A 24,307-nucleotide genomic window follows, 5' to 3' on the forward strand; every position below is an offset into this window, starting at 1 on the left:
CCTGTGAGCCTGTGATCTTAGGTGAGTCAGCACTCCTGGGATCTTAGGTGAGTCAGCACTCCTGGGAGACCAGTTCTCTCTGGATGGGATTTGGGTGTGGAGAGCCGTGTCAAAGGGTATTCTGGGACACTGAGGAAACTTAAAGGATCCTGTCCCTGGATGCTCTGAGGTTCCTGTGCCCTGTGATCTCTCTTTGGCCAGTTCTTGGAGCAAAAGTGTTGGTCTCACCTGTGAACTTAGGAATGATAGCCCTCCTGGGAGACCAGCTTTCTCCACGCAGAATTTGGGTATGGAGAGCTATACCACAAGGTTAACTCCGGGGCACAGATGGAGACTGGAAGGATCCTGTCCGCATCCTACTTTTAAAAGTCTCTTTGAGCCTGCTGAGAAAAATAATCTGACAATTAAAACTGTAGGTAGAAGAGTTCTAGATATTTGCTATACCACAATATGAATAAAGGTAACACTACTCATACATTTAAAACCATTGATTGGGAAATGTTGCTGCCTATTTTTACTACCATTAAAAATAAATTCAAGATTTTGACTAGTATCTCACAGAAGTCTTGCCTCGTCTCTCATCTGAATTTCTAGATGAATATGGAGTAGCAAGGGTGACTAACTCTTGTAGCCTTCCAGACCGTTCTCTGACTCCTCCTGACTTCATACTACTTGGAATCCAGGTAATGGTTCATCCAGGCATTTTCACATGCATGGGTTGTTATGTTTTATTTAAATTTATCCTCACTCTACTGTTCTCCCACATTCTCCGTGAGGTGACGAAAGTAAGTACTAGCTACATACATGTAGGGACAGAAACCCGCAAATGAAAAGTTCCATTTTGACCTTGGCCAAAGTCAGAGAATGTTCTTGCTTTTGTCTTGGCCAGATGTCATGAACGCCAGCACAGAGCTCTGCTTTCTCATCTGAGCACCCCTGCCTAGAGGTGCTGTGCCAAAAATGCCAGTGAAGACACAAGGCAGGTCTGATGAGTAGCTCTGAAATTGGATTTCTGGATTCTAATGATGGGATAGGTTATGTCTATTCTCTAACTCCAGTTCAGTTTCTAAATGATTTTAGCGTCTCCACTCTTGAGGTAGGAATGGCACAGGAGCCTTAGAAGCCATTGGGAGTGGAGGTCCTGCCTCTGGGACACTTCCTCTCATTTCTCTAATAACAGGAGAAAGTTTGCCAGCTTTGTCACTCCTGGCAAAGTCCTGGTCAAAATAATAGGGTGCCTCTGGCCCTGGATGGAGACATGGCATTTTTATCTGCTCCAAAGGTTAGAGAGTTACATGCTATTTTTTTTCTTAAGACTTAATTCAGCTGGGCCTAGCAATCCATTGTACAGGAAAACAAGCATCAGAAAGGTTGATTCACTTAAAGAAGGAATGGAAAGAATAATTATTCCCTTAATGAGGTGATACATGTTTCCTTCCCAGATTGCCTGCACTCAATGATGTCGCTTGAAGATCCTCTGCCGTGTGGCCTACCCTCTTGTCTAAGTTACTCAGCATAACATTTTTCTGTACTTTTATTTCCTTTGAACATTGGCATATCTAAAGTCTGACACACTTTCCCTGGCTCCGGGCTTTCTCTGATTTCCCGTTCCCTTTGCTGTGTGGCTCTTTGCCAGAGTCACTGCAGAACTTGTTTGTTCCCTCCTCTGGGCAGTCCCTGAAATTAGTTTGCCCAGTCAGTTGATTGCTTTTAACATCTAGGCATATTGTCTCAACATGCTGACTCAATTTTAAAATCTTTTTATTAATGAGACTATGATCCCATAGAAGGAACCCCAAATTCCCCAATAACATGTGGAACCCAACATGTGATTGCCCTGGTCACGGTCTCTGCTTGCGTTGCCCATCTGTGAGTGATAAGCTCCTCTGTTTTAGTGTCAGGTGTATTCCACTTCTACACTACAACTCTCCTTCTCCCCTTAAGATCTCATTCATGGCCTCATTTACAATTTCCCATCACTCCCCACAGGAATTTAAATACAGTTCATACATAAATAAATTTAAAAACACATTTTTTTCTGCTTCTGGCTCATTTAATTTAACAAAGATTTCCAGTTCCATCCATTTTGGCATCTACTGTTGATGATCAAACTGCCACATTCATCTACAATACCCCTGCATCTCACTATCCACAGCTAAGCCGAGCAACACGAAAGCTACACATCCTACAGCCTGCCCTTGTGAGTACCTCCTCTTAGATCTTCCTGGAAACCACTGAGAGTTAAGGATCCAGTGCGATGCCCTCAACTTAGGAATCACCTCATTGCTACCCCATCACACTGGCCCCTTACGGGATGCAGAACTGTCTGTGTGAAATGGGAGCCAGAACTGGAGTTTTCCAGTGTTCTTGATGGTCCTGGTTAGTTTGAACTTTTTATCTGCTTACCTCCATCAAGCCAAATGTGATCTTCCCCCACCAAAAATTAAAACGTCAAGGACACTTGAATGTTATCTTGTACTTCTTCCTTGCCTTTCTCAAATGTAACAAAAATAATCATCGTAACCCAATACCTTAGTAGTATTTTCTTTTTTTCTTTCTCTAAAAACTATAAGCTTTAGTTTAATGGGTTTTTTTCTTAAAATATTTTTATTTGGTCTTTGAGAATTTCACACATATTTTTATCATATTCACATACTCCTAACTTTTCCCAGACCCACTACTTCCTTCCCACCCAATTTTGTGTCTCTTTTTGAAGTCCAGCAAAACCATTAGTGCTGTTCAAATATTCTTAGATATGTGGGACCTTGATTCAGAAAATACAAAAGCGCCACATTAACTGTGAATTTCAGAAGGGTGTATATAACCATACTGCTTCCTCCTTTAAATGTTTCTCTGGATCTCGTTGCTGATCCGGATAGCTTTAAGAAAGGCTTACCCCAGGTAACTACCCATTCCCCCTTGCATATCACCCTGCCCAAAGCCCTATCCCTCTAGCCTCTGGTAATCCCTCTCAGGACCAGAAAAGTCCCCTGTGCTCTTGCCGCCTTCAGATGTATGTTTGTTTTGGAAATCTCTCTTCCCTCTCTCCATTTTTCTCTTTGTCCTTACTCATCCATAGTACTTGTAGTCATTATTACAGTCATTTATGATCACATCCTCTTTTGATCTTCCCCATGCTCTCCTTTTGTCTGAACTATCTTTCTTTCTTTCTTTCTTCTATACCACAGCCCGTGCAATATGGAAGCCAAGGCAATGGCCAGTATAATGGGGCATCTTTTGCCTCATTATACTGAAGTGTTTACTTGTCTGTTTGTTGTTCTGATTCCTATCCAACCATGAAATCCTTGAAGGAAGGCAGTGGTTGGATCTTCTGCTTTTACCCTAGATCTTGCAGTAACGTTGAGAACTCACTGAAGAATGAAAAGTGGTAGCACAGAGATCAGAAAGCCCTCATGTGTTATTTCACAGGAAAGCTAAGTGATAGCCTCTTGATAGAGTAGAGAAAGCAGTACTTTGAAAGGCTGAATGCCATACCAGGTGGGGCTAGTCAACCAGAGGATGTTAAGAGAGAGGCTGTGAGAATTCTGAGCAGAGATGTGTAATTACACTGTCCTCTGGGGTCATGGGTAAAGAGTTTCTGTTGTGTTGGGCAACCCCCTCCTGAAAGAAATCTGTCTTTGTGACCCCACATCTTCAGGGAGAATTAAAATACAACAGGGAACTCCCTGAAGATTTTGGTGGACTAAAGTCACATAGAGACATATCTGTGTCTCTGACCAGCTACAAACCCTGTAACATGTGTGCTTACGTACTCATCCACACTGATTGTTCTCATATCTCAAGACAATTCCTAATATTTCCTAGAACTGATTAAAGTCTGTAAAATAACTGTCTGAATTTATGAATTAATGTGATGATTAAGTAAGAGGCTTTTGAGTTCAATTCCCCATTAGAGACAATAGAGACAAGATAGGAATGTGACTACCACATGGTCATCTACAGAAAAATAAGTCGATTCCTACTTATGCAAAAAGAAGTTAAGATGAACTGAAGATTTTAAAAGCAAATACAATTTAGGTACACTTAGTATTCCAAGTATAGCAAAAAAGGGGGGCAAGCAGGTCAATCTGTGTGATATCATATAATATTTTTGGAAATTTTTATTTCAAAAAATGAAAAGACGTTTCATTTAGTGGTAACATGTTTGATTGGTACACATAAGGCTGTTTATTCACTAACACTGCAATAGAAAACAAAGACATAAAGTTGATGGACAAATGCTAATGAGACTGTGGGAAAAAGAGGACCCTTATACATTGCTACACGGAGTGCAAATTACTTCAGCTTGGAAAAACTACTGAACAACTACTAAACTAGAAACAAGATCTGACTATGCTCCTAAGGATGTATATACCTTAAGAAACTTGAGTCAGCATGCTACAGAGACACCTACATGCCCATGTTTATTACAGCACTATACCAACAATAGCAAAGTTATGAGAATTAGCCTGGATGTCTAAAATATGAATATATACAAAATGGAGTTCTATTTGTCATATAGACAAATGTGTATTTTCTCTCATGAGAGGAACCTAGATTTATTTGTTTGTTTGTTTGTTTGTTTGTTTGTTTATTCCCCCAAGACAAGGTACCTATGTGTGACAAATGCTGGCTGTCCTGCGCTGACTTAGTAGACTTAGCAGGCTTCAAACTCCCAGAGATCTGCCTGCCTCTGCCTCCCACGTGCTGGGATTAAGGGCATGTGCCACGATGCCTGGACCTAGATTAATTTTTAAAAACATAGAAGTAGAAGGGAAAATATTTGGGAGGAGGAAAAAGGCAGTATTGGGAAGTGGGTAGAGAGGAGGAAGAGGCAGTGTGGGAAAGTGGGCGGGGAAGAGGAAGAGGACGATATGGGGAAGAGGACAGGAAGGAGAAAGAGGACAGTGTGGGGAAGTGAGGGGTCTTTTAAATTAATACTGGAAATATTCATAAGTGAACATTGTATAAAATGCTGTAGCCATCTTGTAATCATAGCAACAACCCAACGGCCAAGCAAAGCACAATGAATATGTCAGAAAGATGAGGTAGAAAGAATCTTGGTCCTCATTAAAATTACTGAGCTACTGGTTACTGCCCAGCGCTATCTTCCTTCTTGACTTACAAGAGATAATACATTTCTGCATTGTTGAAGACTGTCTTGAATTGGGAGTTATTGGCAACTAAAACTCTTCTTAATAAATACATTATAACACACATATGTGTATGAATGTATGCATGTCTATACACATACGATGTGTATAAATATAAATTTGAATATTATTAAAATATTTTATGTTTTCTCTATATTTGGAATATGTTACCTAGTTCCAATTTTAAAAATAACATGTAATAGCTAGAGAAATGGATCAGCAATTAAGAACACTAGCTGTTCCTACAGAAGATCCAAGGTTGATTCCCAGTACTCAAAAGGAAGCTCATGATCTCTAACTCCAGTCCTGGGGGTTACAACTTCCTCTTCTGCCTTCCTGGTACCAGGCACACAGTTGTTGCATAGGTATAAATGCAGGCAAACTCATACAACACTCATACACATAAAATAATAATTAAAATATAAAAATAGTCCCTTCCAGAGGGCACCCTGTGCTGAGGCAGACTGTCAGCTAGTCTGCTCCCCTGCAGACACCACAGCCTCCGGGAGATCCACTGCACATAGGGCAACTGGTATGGACACCAATACACCTGACAATCAGAAAGCTGACCTAAAATCCTATCTCATGAAGATAATACAGTCTTTTATGAGGATATAAATAGCTCACTGAAAAAAATACAGGAAAACACAGTTAAACAGATAGAAGCCCTTAAGAGGAAACAAATAAATCTGTTAAAGAAATACAGGAAAGCACAAACAGGTGAAAGAATTACATAAAGCAGTCTAAGACCTAAAAGTGGAAGTAGAAGCAATAAAGAAAACACAATTGGAGGCAACCCTGGAAATGTAAAACCTAGGAAAGAGGTCAGGAATTACAGATGTAAGCATCACAAACAGAATACAAGAGATAGAAGAGCAAAGCTCAGGCATAAAAGATTCTGTAGAAGAGATTGACACAATGGTCTAAGAAAAATTAAAGCAAAAAAATTCCTAATCCAAAATATCACATCCAGGAAATCCAGGACACAATGAAAAGACCAAATTTAAGAATAATTGGAATAGAGAAGAACAAAGATTCCCAGTCCAAAGGATCTGAAAACATTTTCAACAAAAGCATAGAAGAAAACTTCCCTATCTTAAATAAAGAGATGGCCATAAACTTACAAGAAGCCTATAAAACACCAAATAAATGGGACCAGAAAAGAAAAATTCTTACATCACATAATAATCAAAACACTAAATGTGCACAACAAAAAAAGAATATTAAAAGCTGCAAGGGAAAAGGGCCAAGTAAGATATGAAGGCAGACCTATCAGAATTACACAAAACTTCTCAACAGAGACACTAAAAGTCAGAAGAGCCTGTTCAGAGGTCATACAGACTCTAAGAGAATACAAATGACAGCTCAGGCTACTATACCCTGTAAAACTCTCAATTAACATAGATGGAGAAACCAAAATATTCCAGGACAAACAAAATTCAAACCATATATATTTACCAATCCAGCCCAACACAGGATTCTAGAAGGAAAATTCCAACACAAGGAGGGTACCTACACTAAAGAAAAGAGAAGACAATAATCATCTCACAACAAAGCCAAAAAGGAGAACTACATGCACATAAAGCCACCTACAAAACCAAACAGATCTGGAACTAACAACCATCTGTCTTCAACATTTCCCAATGTTAATGGGCTCAACTCACCTTTAAAAAGACATAAGTTAACAAACTGGATTCACAAAGAGGATCCAGCATTTTGCTGCATATAAGAAAGACACCTCAATAACAAAGATAGCCGCTGCCTCAGAGTAAAAGGCTGGAAAAGGTTTTCCAAGCAAATGGTCCCAAGAAACAAGCTGGGATTGCCATCCAAATATCTAATGAAATAGACTTTCAACCAAAAGTTATCAAGTACGATGAGGAAGAACAATTAATATTCATCAAAGGAAAAAAATTCACCAAGAAAAAGTCTTGATTCTGAACATTTGTGTCCCAAATGCAAAGGCACCCACATTCATAAAAGAAACTTTAGTGAAACTCAAAACACATATTAAACCCTGAACAATAATAGAGGGAGACTTCAACACACCACTCTCACTAATATGAAACTAAGAGAGGTTATGAACCAAGTGGATTTAACAGATATCTGAGAACATTTCACCCTAAAACAAAAGAATACACCTTCTTCTCAGCACCTCATGGTATCTTCTCCAAAATTGAACATATACTTGGGCACATAACAAGCCTCAACAGATACAAGAAGATTGAAATAATCCTATGCATCCTATGAGATCACCATGGACTAAGGCTGGTCTTTAATAACAACAAAAATAACAGAAATACCACATACACATGGAAGTTGAACAACTCTCTACTCAATGATAACTTGGCTAGGGAACAAATGAGAAAGAAATTAAAGAATTTTTAGAATTTAATGAAAATGAAGGCACAACATAGAAAAACTTATGGGACACAATGAAAGCAATGCTAAGAGGAAAACATAGCTCTGAGTGCCTGGACAAAGAAATTTGAAATAGCATATACTAGCAGCATAACCACACATATGAAAGCTCCAGAACGAAAAGAAGCAAATACACCCAAGAGGAGTAGGCAGCAGGAAATAGTCAAACTCAGGGCTGAAATCAACCAAATAGAAACAAAGAGAATTACACAAAGAATCAACAAATCATCAAAAGTTGGTTCTTTGAGAGAATCAACAAGATAAATAAACCCCTAGCCACACTAACTAAAGGGCCCAGAAGCAGTATCCAAATTAACAAAATCAGAAGTGAAAAGGGAGATATAACAACAGAAACAGAGGAAACTCAAAAAAATCATTAAATCCTACTGCAAAAGCCTATACTCAACAAAACTGGAAAATCTAGATGAAATGGATGGTTTTGTAGACAGATATCACAAAGTTAAATCAAGATCCAGTAAACTATCTAAACAGGCCTATATCCCCTAAGGAAATAAAAGAAGTCATTAATAACCTTTCAACCCCCCCCCCAAAAAAGGCCAAGGGCCAGACAGCTTTAGTGCAGAATTCTACCAGACCTTCAAAGGAGGCCTACTACCAATATTCCTCAAATTATTCCTTAAAATAGGAACAGAAGGAACACTGAATAATTCATTCTATGAAGCCACAGTTACTCTGATACCTAAACTATACAAGGACACACACACACACACACAAAAAAGAACTTCAGACCAATTTTGCTTATGAAGATTGATATAAAAATACTCAATAAATTAGTCTTCAACCCAGGGATGCAAGGTTGGTTGAACATATGAAAATCCATTAATGTAATCTACTATATTAACAAACTCAAAGAAAAAAATTACATGATCATTTCCTTAGATGCAGAAAAGAATTTGACAAAATATAACATGCTTTCATGTTAAAAGTATAGGAGAGATCAGGAATTCAAAGCCCATACCTAAACATAACAAAAGCAATTTACTGTAAGGCAAAGGACACTGTGGTTAGGACAAATCGGCAACCAACAGATTGGGAAAAGATCTTTACCAATCCTACAACAGATAGAGGCCTTATATCCAAAATATACAAAGAACTCAAGAAGTTAGACCGCAGGGAAACAAATAACCCTATTAAAAATGGGGTTCAGAGCTAAACAAAGAATTCACAGCTGAGGAATGCCGAATGGCTGAGAAACACCTAAAGAAATGTTCAACATCTTTAGTCATAAGGGAAATGCAAATCAAAACAACCCTGAGATTTCACCTCACACCAGTGAGAATGGCTAAGATCAAAAACTCAGGTGACAGCAGATGCTGGCAAGGATGCGGAGAAAGAGGAACACTCCTCCATTGTTGGTGGGATTGCAGACTGGTACAACCATTCTGGAAATCAGTCTGGAGGTTCCTCAGAAAATTGGACATTGAACTGCCTGAGGATCCAGCTATACCTCTCTTGGGCATATACCCAAAAGATGCCCCAACATATAAAAAAGACACATGCTCCACTATGTTCATCACAGCCTTATTTATAATAGCCAGAAGCTGGAAAGAACCCAGATGCCCTTCAACAGAGGAATGGATACAGAAAATGTGGTACATCCACACAATGGAATATTACTCAGCTATCAAAAACAATGACTTTATGAAATTTGTAGGCAAATGGTTGGAACTGGAAAATATCATCCTGAGTGAGCTAACCCAAACACAGAAAGACATACATGGTATGCACTCACTGATAAGTGGCTATTAGCCCAAATGCTTGAATTACCCTAGATGCCTAGAACAAATGAAACTCAAGACAGATGATCAAAATGTGAATGCTTCACTCCTTCTCTAAAAGGGGAACAAGAATACCCTTGGCAGGGAAGAGAGAGGCAAAGATTAAAACAGAGACTGAAGGAACTCCCTTTCAGAGCCTGCCCCACATGTGGCCCATACATATACAGCCACCCAATTAGACAAGATGGATGAAGCAAAGAAGTGCAGACCGACAGGAGCCGGATGTAGATCTCTCCTGAGAGACACAGCCAGAATACATCAAATACAGAGGCGAATGCCAGCAGCAAACCACTGAACTGAGAACAGGACCCTCGTTGAAGGAATCAGAGAAAGAACTGGAAGAGCTTGAAGGGGCTCGAGACCCCATATGTACAACAATGCCAAGCAACCAGAGCTTCCAGGGACTAAGCCACTACCTAAAGACTATGCATGGACTGACCCTGGACTCTGACCTCATAGGTAGCAATGAATATCCTTGTAAGAGCACCAGTGGAAGGGGAAGCCCTGGGTCCTGCTAAGACTGAACCCACAGTGAACTAGACTGTTGGGGGGAGGGCGGCAATGGGGGGAGGGTTGGGAGGGGACACCCATAAGGAAGGGGAGGGGGATGTTTGCCCAGAAACCAAAGAATTATTATTAAGTATTAAATAAATTTAAAAAAATAAAATAAAAGCAATTTACTGCAAACGAACAGCCAATATCAAATTAAATGGAGAGATACTTGAAGCAAACCCACTAAAATCGGGGACAAGGCAAGGATGCCCACTCTCCCCATATCTATACAATATAGGACTCAGAGTTCTAGCTATAACAATAACACAAAAAGAGATCAAGGGGATACAAATTGGCAAAGAAGAAGTAAAGCTGTCACTATTTGCAGATGATGTAATAGTGTATGTAAGGGACCCCAAAAATTCTACCAGAGAACTTTTACATCTGATAAACAACTTCAGCAAAGTGGCTGGATATAAAATTAACTCAAATAATTCAGTAGCCTTCCTTTATAAAATGATAAACAGGCCGAAAAAGAAATTAGGGGAAAAAACTCCCTACACAATAGCCACAAATAATACAAAATACCTTGGGGTAGCACTAACCAAACAAGTGAAAGATCTTTATGACAATAACTTCAAGTCTCTCAAGAAAAAAAATCAAAGATCTCAGAAAATGGAGAGATCATCCATGTTCATGGATTGGCAGAATTAACATAGCAAAAGTGACCATCCTACCAAAGGCAATCTACAGATTCAGTGCAATCCCCATCAAAATCCCAACACAATTCTTCAAAGACATGGAAAAGTCAATGGCAAACTCATCCGGAAAGGTAATAAGCCCAGAATAGTGAAAACAATTCTCAACAATAAAAGAACTTCTGATGGAATCACCATCCCTGACCTCAAGCTCCCCTACAGAGCAATAGTGATAAAAACTGCATGGTACTGGTACAGAGACAGACAGGTTAATCAGTGGAATAGAATTGAAATATACGATGGAAAAAAGAAAGTATCTTCAATAAATGGTGCTGGTGTAACTGGCTGGCTGTATGTAGAAAAATAAAAACAGACTCATATGTGTCACCTTGCACAAAGCTCAAGGCCAAGTCGGTCAACATAAAACCAGATACAATGAATCTAATAGAAGAGAAAGTGGGAAAGAGCCTTAAACTCATTGGCACAGGGGAAAATTTGCTAAACAGAATTCTAATGGCTCAGGTTCTAAGATCAAGAATTGACAAATGGGACCTCATGACACTGGAAAGCCTCTGTCAGGTGAAAGACATAGTCAATAAGACAAATCGGCAGCTTACAGTCTAGGAAAAAAAATCTTAACCCCACATCTGATAGAGGGCTAATATCCAAAATATATAAAGAACTCGAGAAGCTAACCACCAAAAAAACAAACAACACAATCAAAAAATTGGGGTATAGAACTAAACAGAGAATTCACAACAGAGGAATCTCAAATGGCTGAGAAGCACCTAAAGAAATGTTCAAAGTCCTTAGTGATCAGAGAAATGCAAATCAAAATGGCCCTGAGATTCCACCTCACATCAATCAGAATGGCTAAGATCATGTGACAGCACATGTTGGCCAGGATGTGGAGAAAGAGGAACACTCCTCCATGGCTGGTGGGATGAAAACTGGTACAACCAATCTGGAAATGAATCTGGAGGTTCCTCAGAAAATTGGAACTAGAGCTACCTGAAGATCCAGTTATACCACTCTTGGACATATACTCCCAAAGATGTCCCACCATGCCATAGGGGCACATGTTCCATTATGTTCATAGAGGCCTTGTTTGTGATAGCCAGAGGCTGGAAACAACAAGATGTCCCACAACAGAAGAATGGATACAGAAAATGTGGCTCATTTAAATAATGGAATACTAATCAGCTATTAAGAATGAGGACATCATGAGTTTTGCAGGCAAATGTGTAACTAGAAAATATCATGCTGAGTAGTAACTCAGACCCAAAAGGACATGAATGGTATATATTCACTAATAAATGGATATTAGCCAAAAAAAGTGCAGGATACCCAGGAGACAGTCTACAGAGCTCAAAAAGTTTAACAAGCTGAAGGGCCCAAGCTAGGACACCTCAATCCCACTTGGGAGGAAGAAGAGAGCAATCACAGGAGGGGGAAGGGAGCTGGACGTAAGAAAGAATGAGCACCCTACACCTCTCCTTTAGACTGGGGTATTTGAGAAGAGAGTTAGCGTATGCAAAGTTGCACTGCTACAGTTGTATTTGCATTTAGCCCATCACGTATACACATCCTGAGTTGGCCACTGTCTGTCACCTTTTAGTCATGAATCTTTTTAAGCTTCAACCTGCTCATTTTGAAAGTGGAAATAATATGTATTTGTCCTGTAAGCTCACATTCCAATGTCTTGCCCGAGACACTATCTATGGGCAATTTATTTCTGCTAGGTTGAACAAGATACATAGTTCCAAGCACACTAACAAGATAATATACAAGACAAGGCTGTGTCACTATACATGGTCAAATTCCGGTCACTGTCACAAATCCTTCCCTGAAGTGACTCTGGTTTGTTTTGTTTGGGCCAGGACCAGAAGTTTTGGTCCAACTTCTGCTCAGGCTGGAAAGAGATAACTATTCAGTATACACAGCTCTGTAATGAGGGCAGCTTTTCTGTCCCTTCAGCAGCAGAACTCCCATTAGTCTCTTACTAGGTGTAGTTTGCTTTGGTGATAGGGGAACTTCACATCCTATGAGTGAGTGGAAATGTAGCTAGCTACCCTGTGCAACTTATCTTGGATTCTGACGCTGGAGTTCAGTGTTTGTTTACTCCAAGTCACAGCTCCTGGTATATTCTAGATTTGGGAACAATTTCACTGACTGCCAACACATAACTGCAAGCAGGAGTTTGGGCGTTCCCTCTCTTCGTTAGCATGTCTAGGCTACCACACCTGACCAGGCTGAAGCTCCAGATAGCCTGGGATTTCCCAGTATCATCTTTTGCCAAAGGTGCAGATAGCCACATAACTTTACTCCTTTATTGAGTTAGTGCAGAAGTGTGCAGCTTTTCAAGAAGATATTCTTGGGCGCATGGAACCAGACAGTTGTCTCAGTAACCTTCTAAATGTTTCTATGAACAATGCAGATTTTTCTCTCAGGCCTTTAGAGCCTACTCAGAAAACTACTGTTTCCCATTTGAGTCCCACCTTCTTAATTCAGTGACGGTATTGTCAGAGTCTGATGACATCATGTAGTCACATTTTCCTGTGTTCATATGTTGTTTTGGCTACTTGAAGGTAATGCCCAGATCCAGAGTTCCCTGGGAGCAGAGCCAAGAGACATTTAGCTACTTAGACAGACTTAATGTCCGTGGGAGCAGATCTGGAAAACATTGTGTAGGATCTGTGGCCAAAACCGCATAAACAAATTGTGTTGTGAATAAGGCCTTTCACAAGAAATCAGGAAAAACACACCATATAGGGAAAGTTTTAACAGGGCAATCGTGAGTGCTTAGGAAAATAAAAGGGTAAATTAAGTAAATTAACTTTTAAAATTTTTGGTCCAAAGTAGCTTTCAAAATTAATCAAATCAGGTAATTGCTTTTCACAGTAGAACTTTCAATAAATCTTTTAGGATGCAAATCTGAGACTGCTATACATTCTAACAGGTACTATCATGTTTATCTTGCAGACATAGAATTAATATAAGAAAAGTGTACTGAGGTCAGTTTTTAGGGCAAATGTGGACATGATATGAGTGCAATTAGTAACTCACCCTCACAAATGAGCTTATACTTTAATAAGCCACAGAAAAAGGGGAACGACAAAGCAAAGAGTGTGTCTGCTTCATTGCAAGCTATATATTTCTGTATCAAGAACACTGAGTGTAATGTTAAGGCTAGTGCAAACTGTTAGACCTGTGCACATCTCTGATACATATGCATTTTATGTCTGTAAGTTAAACTTGACGGTCTCATAGGGAAAAATACCACAACTGAGAACATCCTGGATTTTTCAGAGAGTATCTTACTCACTCAAGTATTTTGATATGTAATGCAGTAGATTAAATTTCAATTTTCTACCTATTTTAAGTGGTAACAAAGATAAATTTGCTGTAAGCCATCCATTCTAATGTACATTCCCCAAAGACTTTACGAGTCCCATCTAGAGACAAATAAACTAAATTTGGTACCAATTTCATTGTTTGAACCCCGCTTGAGGATGAACAAAAGAGATGACATTTCTTTTGATGCTTTGCAGTATGTGTCTTAGCCCACAACAGCCATGTAAATGAGATTTCAACTTTTGTCACAGTCCAGGCAAACCACAACTTACCTTTCACCTCTTCCTCTTTTTTTTTTTTTTTTTTTGGTTCTTTTTTTTCGGAGCTGGGGACCGAACCCAGGGCCTTGCGCTTCCTAGGTAAGCGCTCTACCACTGAGCTAAATCCCCAGCCCCACCTTTCACCTCTTAAAGTTTAATTTCCTACTCATCAAATTGGTAGTAATCATGTCTTATATTTTTAAAACAGACTTTTGATTATTTTAATGGATTCTTGTCATGTCTCAATTTTAATAATTGCTATTAGGATGAATGATAGAATATAATGTGTTGGGAGTTAGATTTCTATTTCAAAAAATTAATATGCAAATAGAAGTTGTTAAAATTGTATTTGGGCTAATTATGACTTTTTCACTCAGAAATAGTGGCATAAAAGAATTTTACTCACCTCCCCATTAAACTTAAGTCCCTTCAGGCCACATCTCTGGCCTGATGAAGAGAGGGGGAAAAAATTGCTCAAATAGACTCCTGTTCAGTGGTACACACGGACTTCTTGGTAATTTAAGAATCACTTTGCTATTCACTTTGAAAATTGGTGCCCCCAGTGCTCAGGAAAATGTGCCAATCTCATTAAGTGTTAGGGAAGAACTGTGGTTTCCTGTGTCCCTGCCACGTTGGTGGGGCCTGTAACCCTAGGAGTGTCTACCACTGCCAACTGCACTGCATTTGAAATCGAACCTATGAAATAAATAGATTTTAGGTCAAGGTAGAGAGAAATGGAACAGAAGATACTAGCCTTTGCTTTTGTATATATAAAGCAAATTCATGGGGAATTTCACTCAGACTTAGAGTTCCTAAATCAAACTTCTGTACTAACTTTTTTTGTTACAAACTTTTGTGCAAATCTATAACAAAGTAAAAATTAAAAAACCCACAATCAATCATTATGACATAGGACTGATGCATTTCAAAAATGTGAAAACACTTTAATTTATAGTTTCTACACATTTTATGTAAGAAATAGTTTCATTTAGCTATGAGTACAATACATTTGATTAACAAAATTCCAATTTATAAAATTGAACTGAACAAATGCAGAAACATATTCATTGTCAAATTATAAAATAAAAGTAACTGTTATTGAGATTCCATATTTGCTTTTCTTTAGATAAATTTTGGTATGTTTAGTAATGCTTATAATTTTTAAAATAGTGGGGCATTGAGATTTGAACACAATGGCCACTGAAACTTCACATTCATAGATACAGCCACCATGAATCCATCAGTGAATGTTGATATTGTTAAAAAAATATAAAATGATTGTAATATAACCATCTAACCCTAACATACGAAGTTTTAAGACCATTATTGAATCTGCTAAAAGAAGCAGTCACTTTTCTGTGATACACGACATGTCTTTGTTCGTTAATGATTTGAAATTTCATTAGTGTAAAAATATACCAAAGTAGATATAAAAGGAGACACTTATTTACAAAACAATATTGTATACATATTATATAAATGCAATTGTTTCAGAGTCATTTATACAATATTGATAGAACCAGTCATTTCCCATTATTTTACCACAAAACTGCCATGTGGCAAAGGCAGACGGTGATTTTGAGATTTAGATCAAAGTGAATACTGTTTGTCGGCCTTTCAAGATAAAGCAGCCACTCCCACTGTGCTAGAGAACTGAAAGTTGACCTCTAGAAAGAAAAAGATTCTTCTTTCCTCACAGAAAATGCATTGCACGCTTAGTGCTGTGTGCACATGCGCCTGTTAGGGAGAGAATCTTACTTTATAGAGTGTTGTATTCGAAAAGTTCGGCAGTAGGAGCCACTCGGCATGGCATTAGCACCGTTGCTGTGTATTGTCCAATTATAATAGGAATGGAAACGTATATGTGAGGCCCCATTCCTCCTTTGTGGAATTTTACCTTACCAAGTATACAATACAAATATAAGTGTACATGATGTTTTTAAATGATAACAGTTCTACACTTTACAAAGGCTATATATAGACTTTTCAGTAAATATTAAGTGAAACTGTTAGGAAATAAGACTTTGCCTTTGAATCAGACCCCTTTAATTCAGCAGACCACAAGGAAACGTGCTCTCGTTTCCTTGCCTAGATTGTAATTATGATAGACAAAAATGAACATAAATGTGATTTGATTTCCTCCTGGTTCAAAAACTCTGGAAATCATTAAACACCCTATAATGTGGTTTATTTTGATGGTTAAATGCCAACCATTGCATCTATTCTCTCTTTTAGTTCATACACTGTAGCTCGTGCTTAAGTTACTAGAGCATACTCAAGGCCTACAGCCTGTGGTACATAAATTCACAGTTTCGAAATCGAGGGGAAGACCTTCCACGATTTGGGAAATTTTAAAGCTAATGCAAAGCTCACGAGCACCCACACCGGTCTACTACCATGGCTGGAATTTTCCCATATATTATTTGTTCTTTGCCATTAAAATATAGCATATTAATGGGAGACATTTTTGTTGGCGTGCAGCAAGGGCCTGCCGAGCCTCTGGGGTTTGCTTGGTGCACAAGATGAGTATGCGGATATTTTTGTAAGAACACAAATTCACACTCTCCAGAGCAGTAATTAGCCTTATATCTTTTGGGTGCAATAATCCAGTCCCATCCAAAGGCTTCGAAATCGACCGTGAGGGGGTAGCGACAGCACCGCGATTCCGTGGAGTGTTCATCACAGTCAAGCCCAAAGTCTCTCCGGGACCTCTTGGGTGTGTCTGTTACTTTGACTTCTAAAAAGGGATTCTGTGTGAAAAGGAAAGCACAATTGTGTTAATGGAGCCCCAAATCCTTCCTACCTTAAAAATCATTATTCAGGAAAAAAACCATCATTTCTATGCTTTTTTAAAATAAGAATTGCACTATTAAGAAATTTTTATAGACACTAGACTTCATTTTTCCTTTCAAGAATCTAACAGCATCAGGCATTTCCCTGTGGTCATTCCCTTTGCACCTTTTAGAGTTTTGTTTCTTTTTCATACTGTTATCAGACGTAATAGCTCATAATGGCTGAACAGATGCTTGGGAAATAAATGTAAGCTGAAAGGGAAGGAAGGTGGGCGGGACGGTGAGAGGACTGAACACCCTCTTTTCCTCATTGCTGATTGCACATCGGCTGCAGGTGACTGATGACTCTTGGAGGGATGGCACTCTCTGGTCTCTCTTCCCTAGGGCTTTTCTGGAAGAAATGTGAAAATTAAGTCAGAGCAAAATAGCTCCTTCTGAGCATTATAGGGATTACAGTGGGAGGAGGGAAATTAGCATGACAACAGTGGCTGTGTGTACAGTGTGTGAAAGAAGATCCTTAAAGGAGTAAAGAGGAGGTTTTTAAGAAGTGGTGAACTGGGTGTGGATGGAGCCTGGTGGAACAGGGTTTGCCCCTCCTGTGCAAGGTCCTAGTTCAATCCTCAGGACCACAGCAGAAGGAGAAGAAGGAAGAAGAAGAATTTGCTTGCACTGCGACAGCTTCAGTCTCCCAGTGCATTTAAGACCATTTCCTTTTAGAGGGAAAACTCCAAGGAATATCATATTAACCACCTTGTAAATAATTAAAACCCATTAGCAACCTTGGTGATTAAATAATTACTATCTATGAGAAAGAACGTTCTCAAATAGTTGATAGCAATTTTATCTTTTATCACGAGGCTATCTTGTCAAAGAGAACATCATTTGTAAAGTGTAGTGTTTAAATGGCAAGTATAAAGAAAATAGACCATTTAGGAAATCATAGCGCTTTAAACAATAGGTTTCACACACAACAGATCTATTCCCAAATTCAACCAAAAGATTAAAAAGGTAACCACATTTGTCATTTCCAAGTACAATGCTTTGGTGTAAACTATGACAATGGGTGAAAATAACAATATGTTCACAGTAAGTTTTTCAAAGCAGAAGTAAATAAAAGTGACACAAAACAGTAACTCAGGCCTATGGAGGATTAAATGTTTTTTATTAATTTTTATAATCTATGAGGTCTTGTCATATCCCTGACTCACTATTTAATTATTTGGCAATGCCTAAGTAAATTCCTGGGCAAGTAATGCTAAAGGAGCCCAGAGATGGGCTAGGAGGCAAAGGTTAGCTTAGAAATTACAGTTTTATCAGCAACAATCCACCAAGTAATCTGTATACATATCATGGCTCCAACATTCTGTAAGTACTGAGCATGTTTATTAGAAGTGTTGAGTAGAATATATTTAATCAAGCCTATCTACACATATAAAGGTATTTTAATTAGAATTTTAATATTTTTTACTTTATTGGAAGCCAATATTTTTCAATGAATAACCTAGGAAAGAAACAAATAAAATGGGAGGGAAAGGTTTTAATTTGTCGGGTAGAAACCAGAATCTGCAGTTACATATAGGCTGCATAGTTTATGCATAATTATGTGTCTGACAATGAAAAGGACACTACATCTAATTCCCAGTAAGGACCTCCTTATGAAATTAAGAACATGATGTAATTGGCTTTTGGTCTTCATGCTAAGTAAGAGCATCATGGGATAACAATGTGTTCACAGAGATTGGCACCTACTGGTTTGGGTACAGACCAACCTTTGGGTAAGGTACTTTGTCTGCCTTATGAGCATTGAAAATAGGATTTATTTTTCACTATTATCATTTATATCAAGGATAAAAATGTAACATGGTTGTTCGAATGTTACTTTCAGTTACTACTTACCAGCCCATCTTCTCCTGGTCCTGGGAAGGTTACAGCAAGATCATGCCCATTCTCATCCAAAGCTTTGATTTCAATGCCTAAGTTGGATTCAGGCTGTTTGAGCCAATTTTGCAACACTGTCTTCACATCAATACTCTGCCAAATACCAGTGCCTGGGCTCATGTCAAGTTTCAGAGATCGGATTCCGGTATACCTTGTACCGTCTTTCATGGGTTTGATGAGTCTCAGGATTTGCACAAACACTGTTGTAGGAGTCTTGACGGCTCTCAGATATATCCACAGCTGGGCCTTTACCACTTTGTTGTACTGTATTTTAGAGCTAAATTTAAAAAAGCAACATTTGGGCTTTCCATCCGCTTGCATTAGAAAGTCAGCTGCAAAGGAATAAGAAGAGATTGATTGATGTTAGGCCCCATCGAAACACGAAGAAAATCACCCATTAACATCGGCTGCTGGGGTAGTGTGTATGTAACGTGGTCTTTTAAAATAAAACATGGTGAGGAACTTCATTCCTGTTTCGGATGAAATTACCAGGAAAAAAAATAGTTGCTCTAGCTTTTCAGAATTTTTTTAGACATCTGTATTTTCAAACCTGCTTATGAAGATTCTACTCCCCTTCCAGAGAGCTGTGGGCTAAGGGATATTTTTTCAAGAGAAGGAAGTGCACATGAAATTTGCAAGTGATGATGATTAGAGACTAAGAGACACTGTGCCGGAACGTCCACTTAGAATTCTTCGGGAATCTGAGCAGTTACACTCACTGAGCAGCTGTACCAGTCAGTCTGGAGAAAGGAACCCTTCCCCCAGGCCTCAATTACCTGGGGAGGGACACTGGGAGCAATCTAACCAACCTCAGAAATGGCAAACAATGTAATACATCTGTGACACTTGGGCTCTGGAAGAGTCATTCAAAGGAACAACATGAAGCCTCTAATTAGCAAAAAAAAAAAAAAAAAAAAGAAGAAGAAGAAGAAGAAAAAAAAAAGAAAGAAAAGAAAAAAAAGAATCAGGTATCATGTTCAAGCTATCTCAAAAGTCAGAAACTGCAACTTCAGCACTAACAATTGCTTTTCTTCGGGGTTTTCCAAACCCCATGTAAATAAGGAAGACTTTCTCCCGAACTGTTTGATCCGAGAGTGATCATAAGTGAAAATTACTTGCTGTGTCGTAACCTGATTACTTAGTAAAGGGCTGATTTGAATCCATGTCGTGTCTGGTTTTAAGTGTTTAAAGCATGGTATTAAAGCAAGATCTCGGACACATGTCACAGAAATCTTTCAGTGTCCTGCCTGCTCTCTAAGGCTACCTGTCTTGCTTTTCAGAGAACTCAGATAGGAACTGCCTGAAACATATCATCTCCCAAAAGCGATGCTGCAGTTAGAGGTGACGTCCCCTCCCCCTCATAAAGAATTAAATCTTTTAGAAGGTTCTCAATCCCTGTTCCTGCCTAGAAGTACACAGCCAGGGTTCTCTCAGTGCAGTGCCAGGAACATACAAGCAGCATTCACACCATGACCTCCCAATTATAATGCTTCTTTCCTGAGCATTTTCTGATACTCGGGCCTGAGTATTATTTTTGCTATGCCTGCTTCATCATGGCTTATGCTAATGCATTTAATATTGACCTTCTTTAACTTCCCAGTGCAATAGCTCTCACAATTACTATTCTAATTCGTAAAGAGCATAAAATCTTTGTGACTGACAGTTTTAAATAACAGAAAGCACTCTAACTGTGGAACAGTGTCAAATAAACATCCAGCAGATTTCTTTCTTCAGTGTTAGTGGGGGAGAAAACTAGAGCACATTTTAGACAAATGCAATTGTAAATTTCATATGTTTTAACATTGCTTATAGAACCTCACAGTCCTTGCCTTATACTGTTAAGCTCTAAACACACAAGCATTCTACATTTTTTCGTATAAAATTAAATACTATTAAATGTTAACTTTGAGCTACTTGGCTCTACAAGGAAACAAGACAGATTTCGTTGTCGGTTTTGTTTCTCAGGAAATCTTGAAAAAAAAAAATCTCCTTTCTCTCCTACTTACATATAAGCCAACAGCTTGTTAAAAGCCTGAAAATAGATCTGTTTCTCATAAACACTAGGACAGCAGTCAGCAGAACTGTTGATATACTCTAACAGCTACTTACACTCGGTAGGCATGGTAATGATTGTTTCCGTGGTAGCGTGATAATCGTCATCTTCCAAAGAGCCGTCACTGCTGTCATCCCTCTGGACGTCGTACTGATCGATCAGTTCCCGGAGTGGAGGCGCTCTGGGCAGAAGTTGTCTTATAGCATCTTTGCTGATGTTAGGCGCTGTTTCCAGGCGGAGTTTACTGAGGATTTGAATTTTTATGGCTTCTATTCTGGAGTACCTTGTGTTTTGTCTCCACGCACACGCATTACACAGCCCCTCTTTTTCCACATTCGCCTCTCTCTCACTGTCCTCATTTAGATCCACTGGGCCAGCAGCAATCAGCACAAACAGGTAAATATAAACATACATTTGCGGTTTTTGAATCATTTTAAAATCGGCACAATCTCTTTTTTCCTTGTTCTTATTTCTTCTCTTTTGCTTTTGAATAATGCCAAGTGAAATATCAGTGCATGTACCGTCCGGGAGACAACCTGCCACGCCAGTGAGTCCTGTATACTGTATTCCAAGTGGCTTTTTATATTCCAACTTAGAGGAGACAAGTGTCGTCAGGATCTATGATTGGCTCCTGCTCCACAATGAATCTCGCTGTCAGAGGTTAAAACCCTGTCTGTCACAAGTCACCAAGCAGTATTTTGTTACAGTCGAGGGCAAGCTGATTCATTTGACTACTTCATACATGAAATAAATCCCCAAATCATGAAAGATATATGTGACATTTGATAAACTAAAGTCTGTGTACTAATACAAACTGTACTTAAAGCTTATTAATTTCTGTAAAACTCTTGCTATTGTTTAAGTTGGCAAATTTTAATTTAGACTCTGTGTTTAAAATAGAAATGTTAATCCTTTAAGACATGGAGTGCTATTTTGTTATTAAAACAAATATTTGAGGTAAAAAATATGCATGAAGTGATGGATAATTAGAGAAGTAAAATTAGGAAGAGCTGGCTAAATTGAAAGAAAGCTAAGTTTGTGACCCTGCTAAAAAGTTGCATCAGTAATTTGAGAAGCCCGTTTTCACGGTTTATTTGTTAGTACATATTACAAACCAGTCCTGTTTTATTTCCACGTACATGGAATTAACTTTTGATAGCTTAATGTCTTGGAACACTAACATGAAAACTGGGCTTGATTTTAGCTTATTAGCATTGCTATTTTCTATCCTAGAGATACATATTGAAGCCTGAGTGTTGCTTTGTTGTTACTGCCCACAGGATAATGTAAGCTAGGAGGCCGGGCTCTGTACTTAGGACAAGCAGATAATGGATTTTTGTAAGTGGCACTGGAGCATTACTTCAGTTTGACTCAGGCTTCCAGGCTGAGAGGAAAGTGCAATCTGTGTTCTCTGTGAATGATGTCAGAGCCATGAGCACACAAAGAGAAAGTTGCATGTAGAGGGGTGTCCTTTGTTGTGTTCCAACACTGTCATAGGTTAGCACCCCTTTGCCAGTGTCTCATTTTGACCAGAGGGAAGACACCTGGCAGGGATCTGGGGAAGAGTCTGCAGCAGAGAATGGTGCTTTTTGTTCTCTGAATTTAAGTGGCCTCTGCAGGGATCAAACTTCTACCCTTGGCTTTAGGAGCCACAAGATCGACTGGGGTGAACTCTTAAAGAGGTGAACAAATGCAGCGGCAGGGGCAGAGAACACCTCCAGGCCACAGATTCCCTCCTCCTTTTTGGGAAGCTGAAGAGTCTTTAGAATTTTAATCTATTACTTCCCCCACCCCAAGAGAATATAATGGCTTGTATCAAATATTTATTTTTAGGTCACCACTGTTCTTGCACAGTGTACACCCAATTTACTGCCTCAGTGCACTAAAATGCAACTCAGTAGCTTGAAAAGTTAATGCATTTTCATCAAATTCTTAAGAGGCATCTACATCTCTTGAGGGGAAAAAGTGGGTTTCCATAATGTATTGGATTTGCCCATCATTAAAGATTAAGGAAAACAAGACACAAACCAGATGGCCTGAGGTGTTTGGGTCCTCTTTGTACAAGGCAATATTAGAGCAGGCCGATAAGGTCATATTTGTCTGGAAAATTCATTTTTCTGCATAGAATTCTTTGAGATATTATAATTATAACGCATGCTGCTATATACTTCGGAATAAATTGATCCTTTTTTTTAAACTATACTGCGGTTGTGAGCTCAGACTGGAGAGTCAAATAAACCTGATTTCAAATCTCAATTTTGCCTCTTCTAAGTCTATAACAAAGATGACACAGTACTTAATTTCTCTTTGGTTTCTCATAGGGGTTGAGGTACAAAATTTAGCAATATAAATAGCTAAATGCAGCCCCTTTCATAAGTAATTCATACCTAAAGCAGAAGGGCTTGCTCTTTGTTTCAAGCCTTTTATTTCAAATTATCCCTCAAGTGCTTCAGATTAAGGCAAGGGAATAGCACCCCATGGGATATCCCACTAAGCATAGAAAGTGAGCTCACCTACATGTTCCAGATTGCCATTCATAGAGCAGAAAAGTAATAATAACAGTGATAGAGGCTTTTGCCGGCTACACAGATTTCCCCACTAAGCCTGGGCAGGGCAGGGCCAGGCCTGAGCCACTCATTCGGCTCTGACTCTATGAACAAGCGCCCTTTGTTTGTTGTATTTTTATTTTGCCTATTTATTACCATTTTGTTTACTTTCTTGTGATTTTAACTGCCATTGCTGTCTGCCACTTTCTGATAATACCACTGAGACTCCAGGGCAGCTTCTTTAAGCACAGAGGCTTCAGGAAAGCAGAATGGAGCCCGCTGGGCGTGTGTACTTAATACTTAACAGTTACAGATATGCGGTTTGTGAGAGAAAACCATCCAGACGGACGAGCTAAGGGCTAAGCAACATTTTGAGTACATGGACCTCCATGAGGCTTAGGACTTAAAAAGGCCTAAAGTACCAACTTTTGTGTTATAATTCACAACCAGTTTTTAGAATGCTGTGGTATGTCTTATGGAAGGAATACATTCCTCAGGAGAAGACACCCGCATTAGACAAGCTATTCAGGCCTGAGTGTGTAGTGTCTGTCTGTGACTTCAGTGGTAATGAATGAACACCATCTGTTGAGTGGTGGCACCCTTCCACAGAGAGAGAGAGAGAGAGAGAGAGAGAGAGAGAGAGAGAGAGAGAGAGAGAGCAATACATTCATTAAAAGATGAGCAGTCAGCACCTGTGGCTCACCTCACCCTGCACATTCTCTCTCACCCTGCACAGCCATCAGCATTCATGAATTCAGTGCTGGCGAAGCCTTTTGAGACCATTAATGGTCATCACTGACT

At 39.1% G+C, this 24,307-nt stretch overlaps 1 protein-coding gene across 1 annotated transcript; it reads right to left on the reverse strand.

Moving 5' to 3' along the window:
* Positions 1-15,097: 15,097 nt before the first annotated feature.
* Positions 15,098-21,516, reverse strand: Mstn (myostatin). Its single transcript, NM_019151.2, has 3 exons — positions 21,017-21,516; positions 18,866-19,239; positions 15,098-16,927 (listed from the first exon to the last, which is right to left on the reverse strand). The coding sequence occupies exons 1-3, from the start codon at positions 21,390-21,392 to the stop codon at positions 16,547-16,549; spliced, it is 1,131 nt and encodes a 376-aa protein (NP_062024.1). The 5' UTR covers positions 21,393-21,516; the 3' UTR covers positions 15,098-16,546.
* Between the last annotated feature and the right edge of the window lie 2,791 nt (positions 21,517-24,307).

The sequence above is a fragment of the Rattus norvegicus genome, chromosome 9, assembly GCF_021556685.1.
Source record: "Rattus norvegicus strain SHRSP/BbbUtx chromosome 9, alternate assembly SHRSP_T2T, whole genome shotgun sequence".
NCBI classification, from domain to species: domain Eukaryota; kingdom Metazoa; phylum Chordata; class Mammalia; order Rodentia; family Muridae; genus Rattus; species Rattus norvegicus.

Excerpts from the sequence above, each read along its gene's own strand:
- Mstn (NM_019151.2), bottom strand. The coding sequence starts at position 21,392 with ATGATTCAAAAACCGCAAATGTATGTTTATATTTACCTGTTTGTGCTG. Across the intron at positions 19,240-21,016 it reads CATTACCATGCCTACCGAGT|CTGACTTTCTAATGCAAGCG; the intron begins GTAAGTAGCTGT and ends ATTCCTTTGCAG. Across the intron at positions 16,928-18,865 it reads GACCAGGAGAAGATGGGCTG|AATCCCTTTTTAGAAGTCAA; the intron begins GTAAGTAGTAAC and ends CTTTTCACACAG.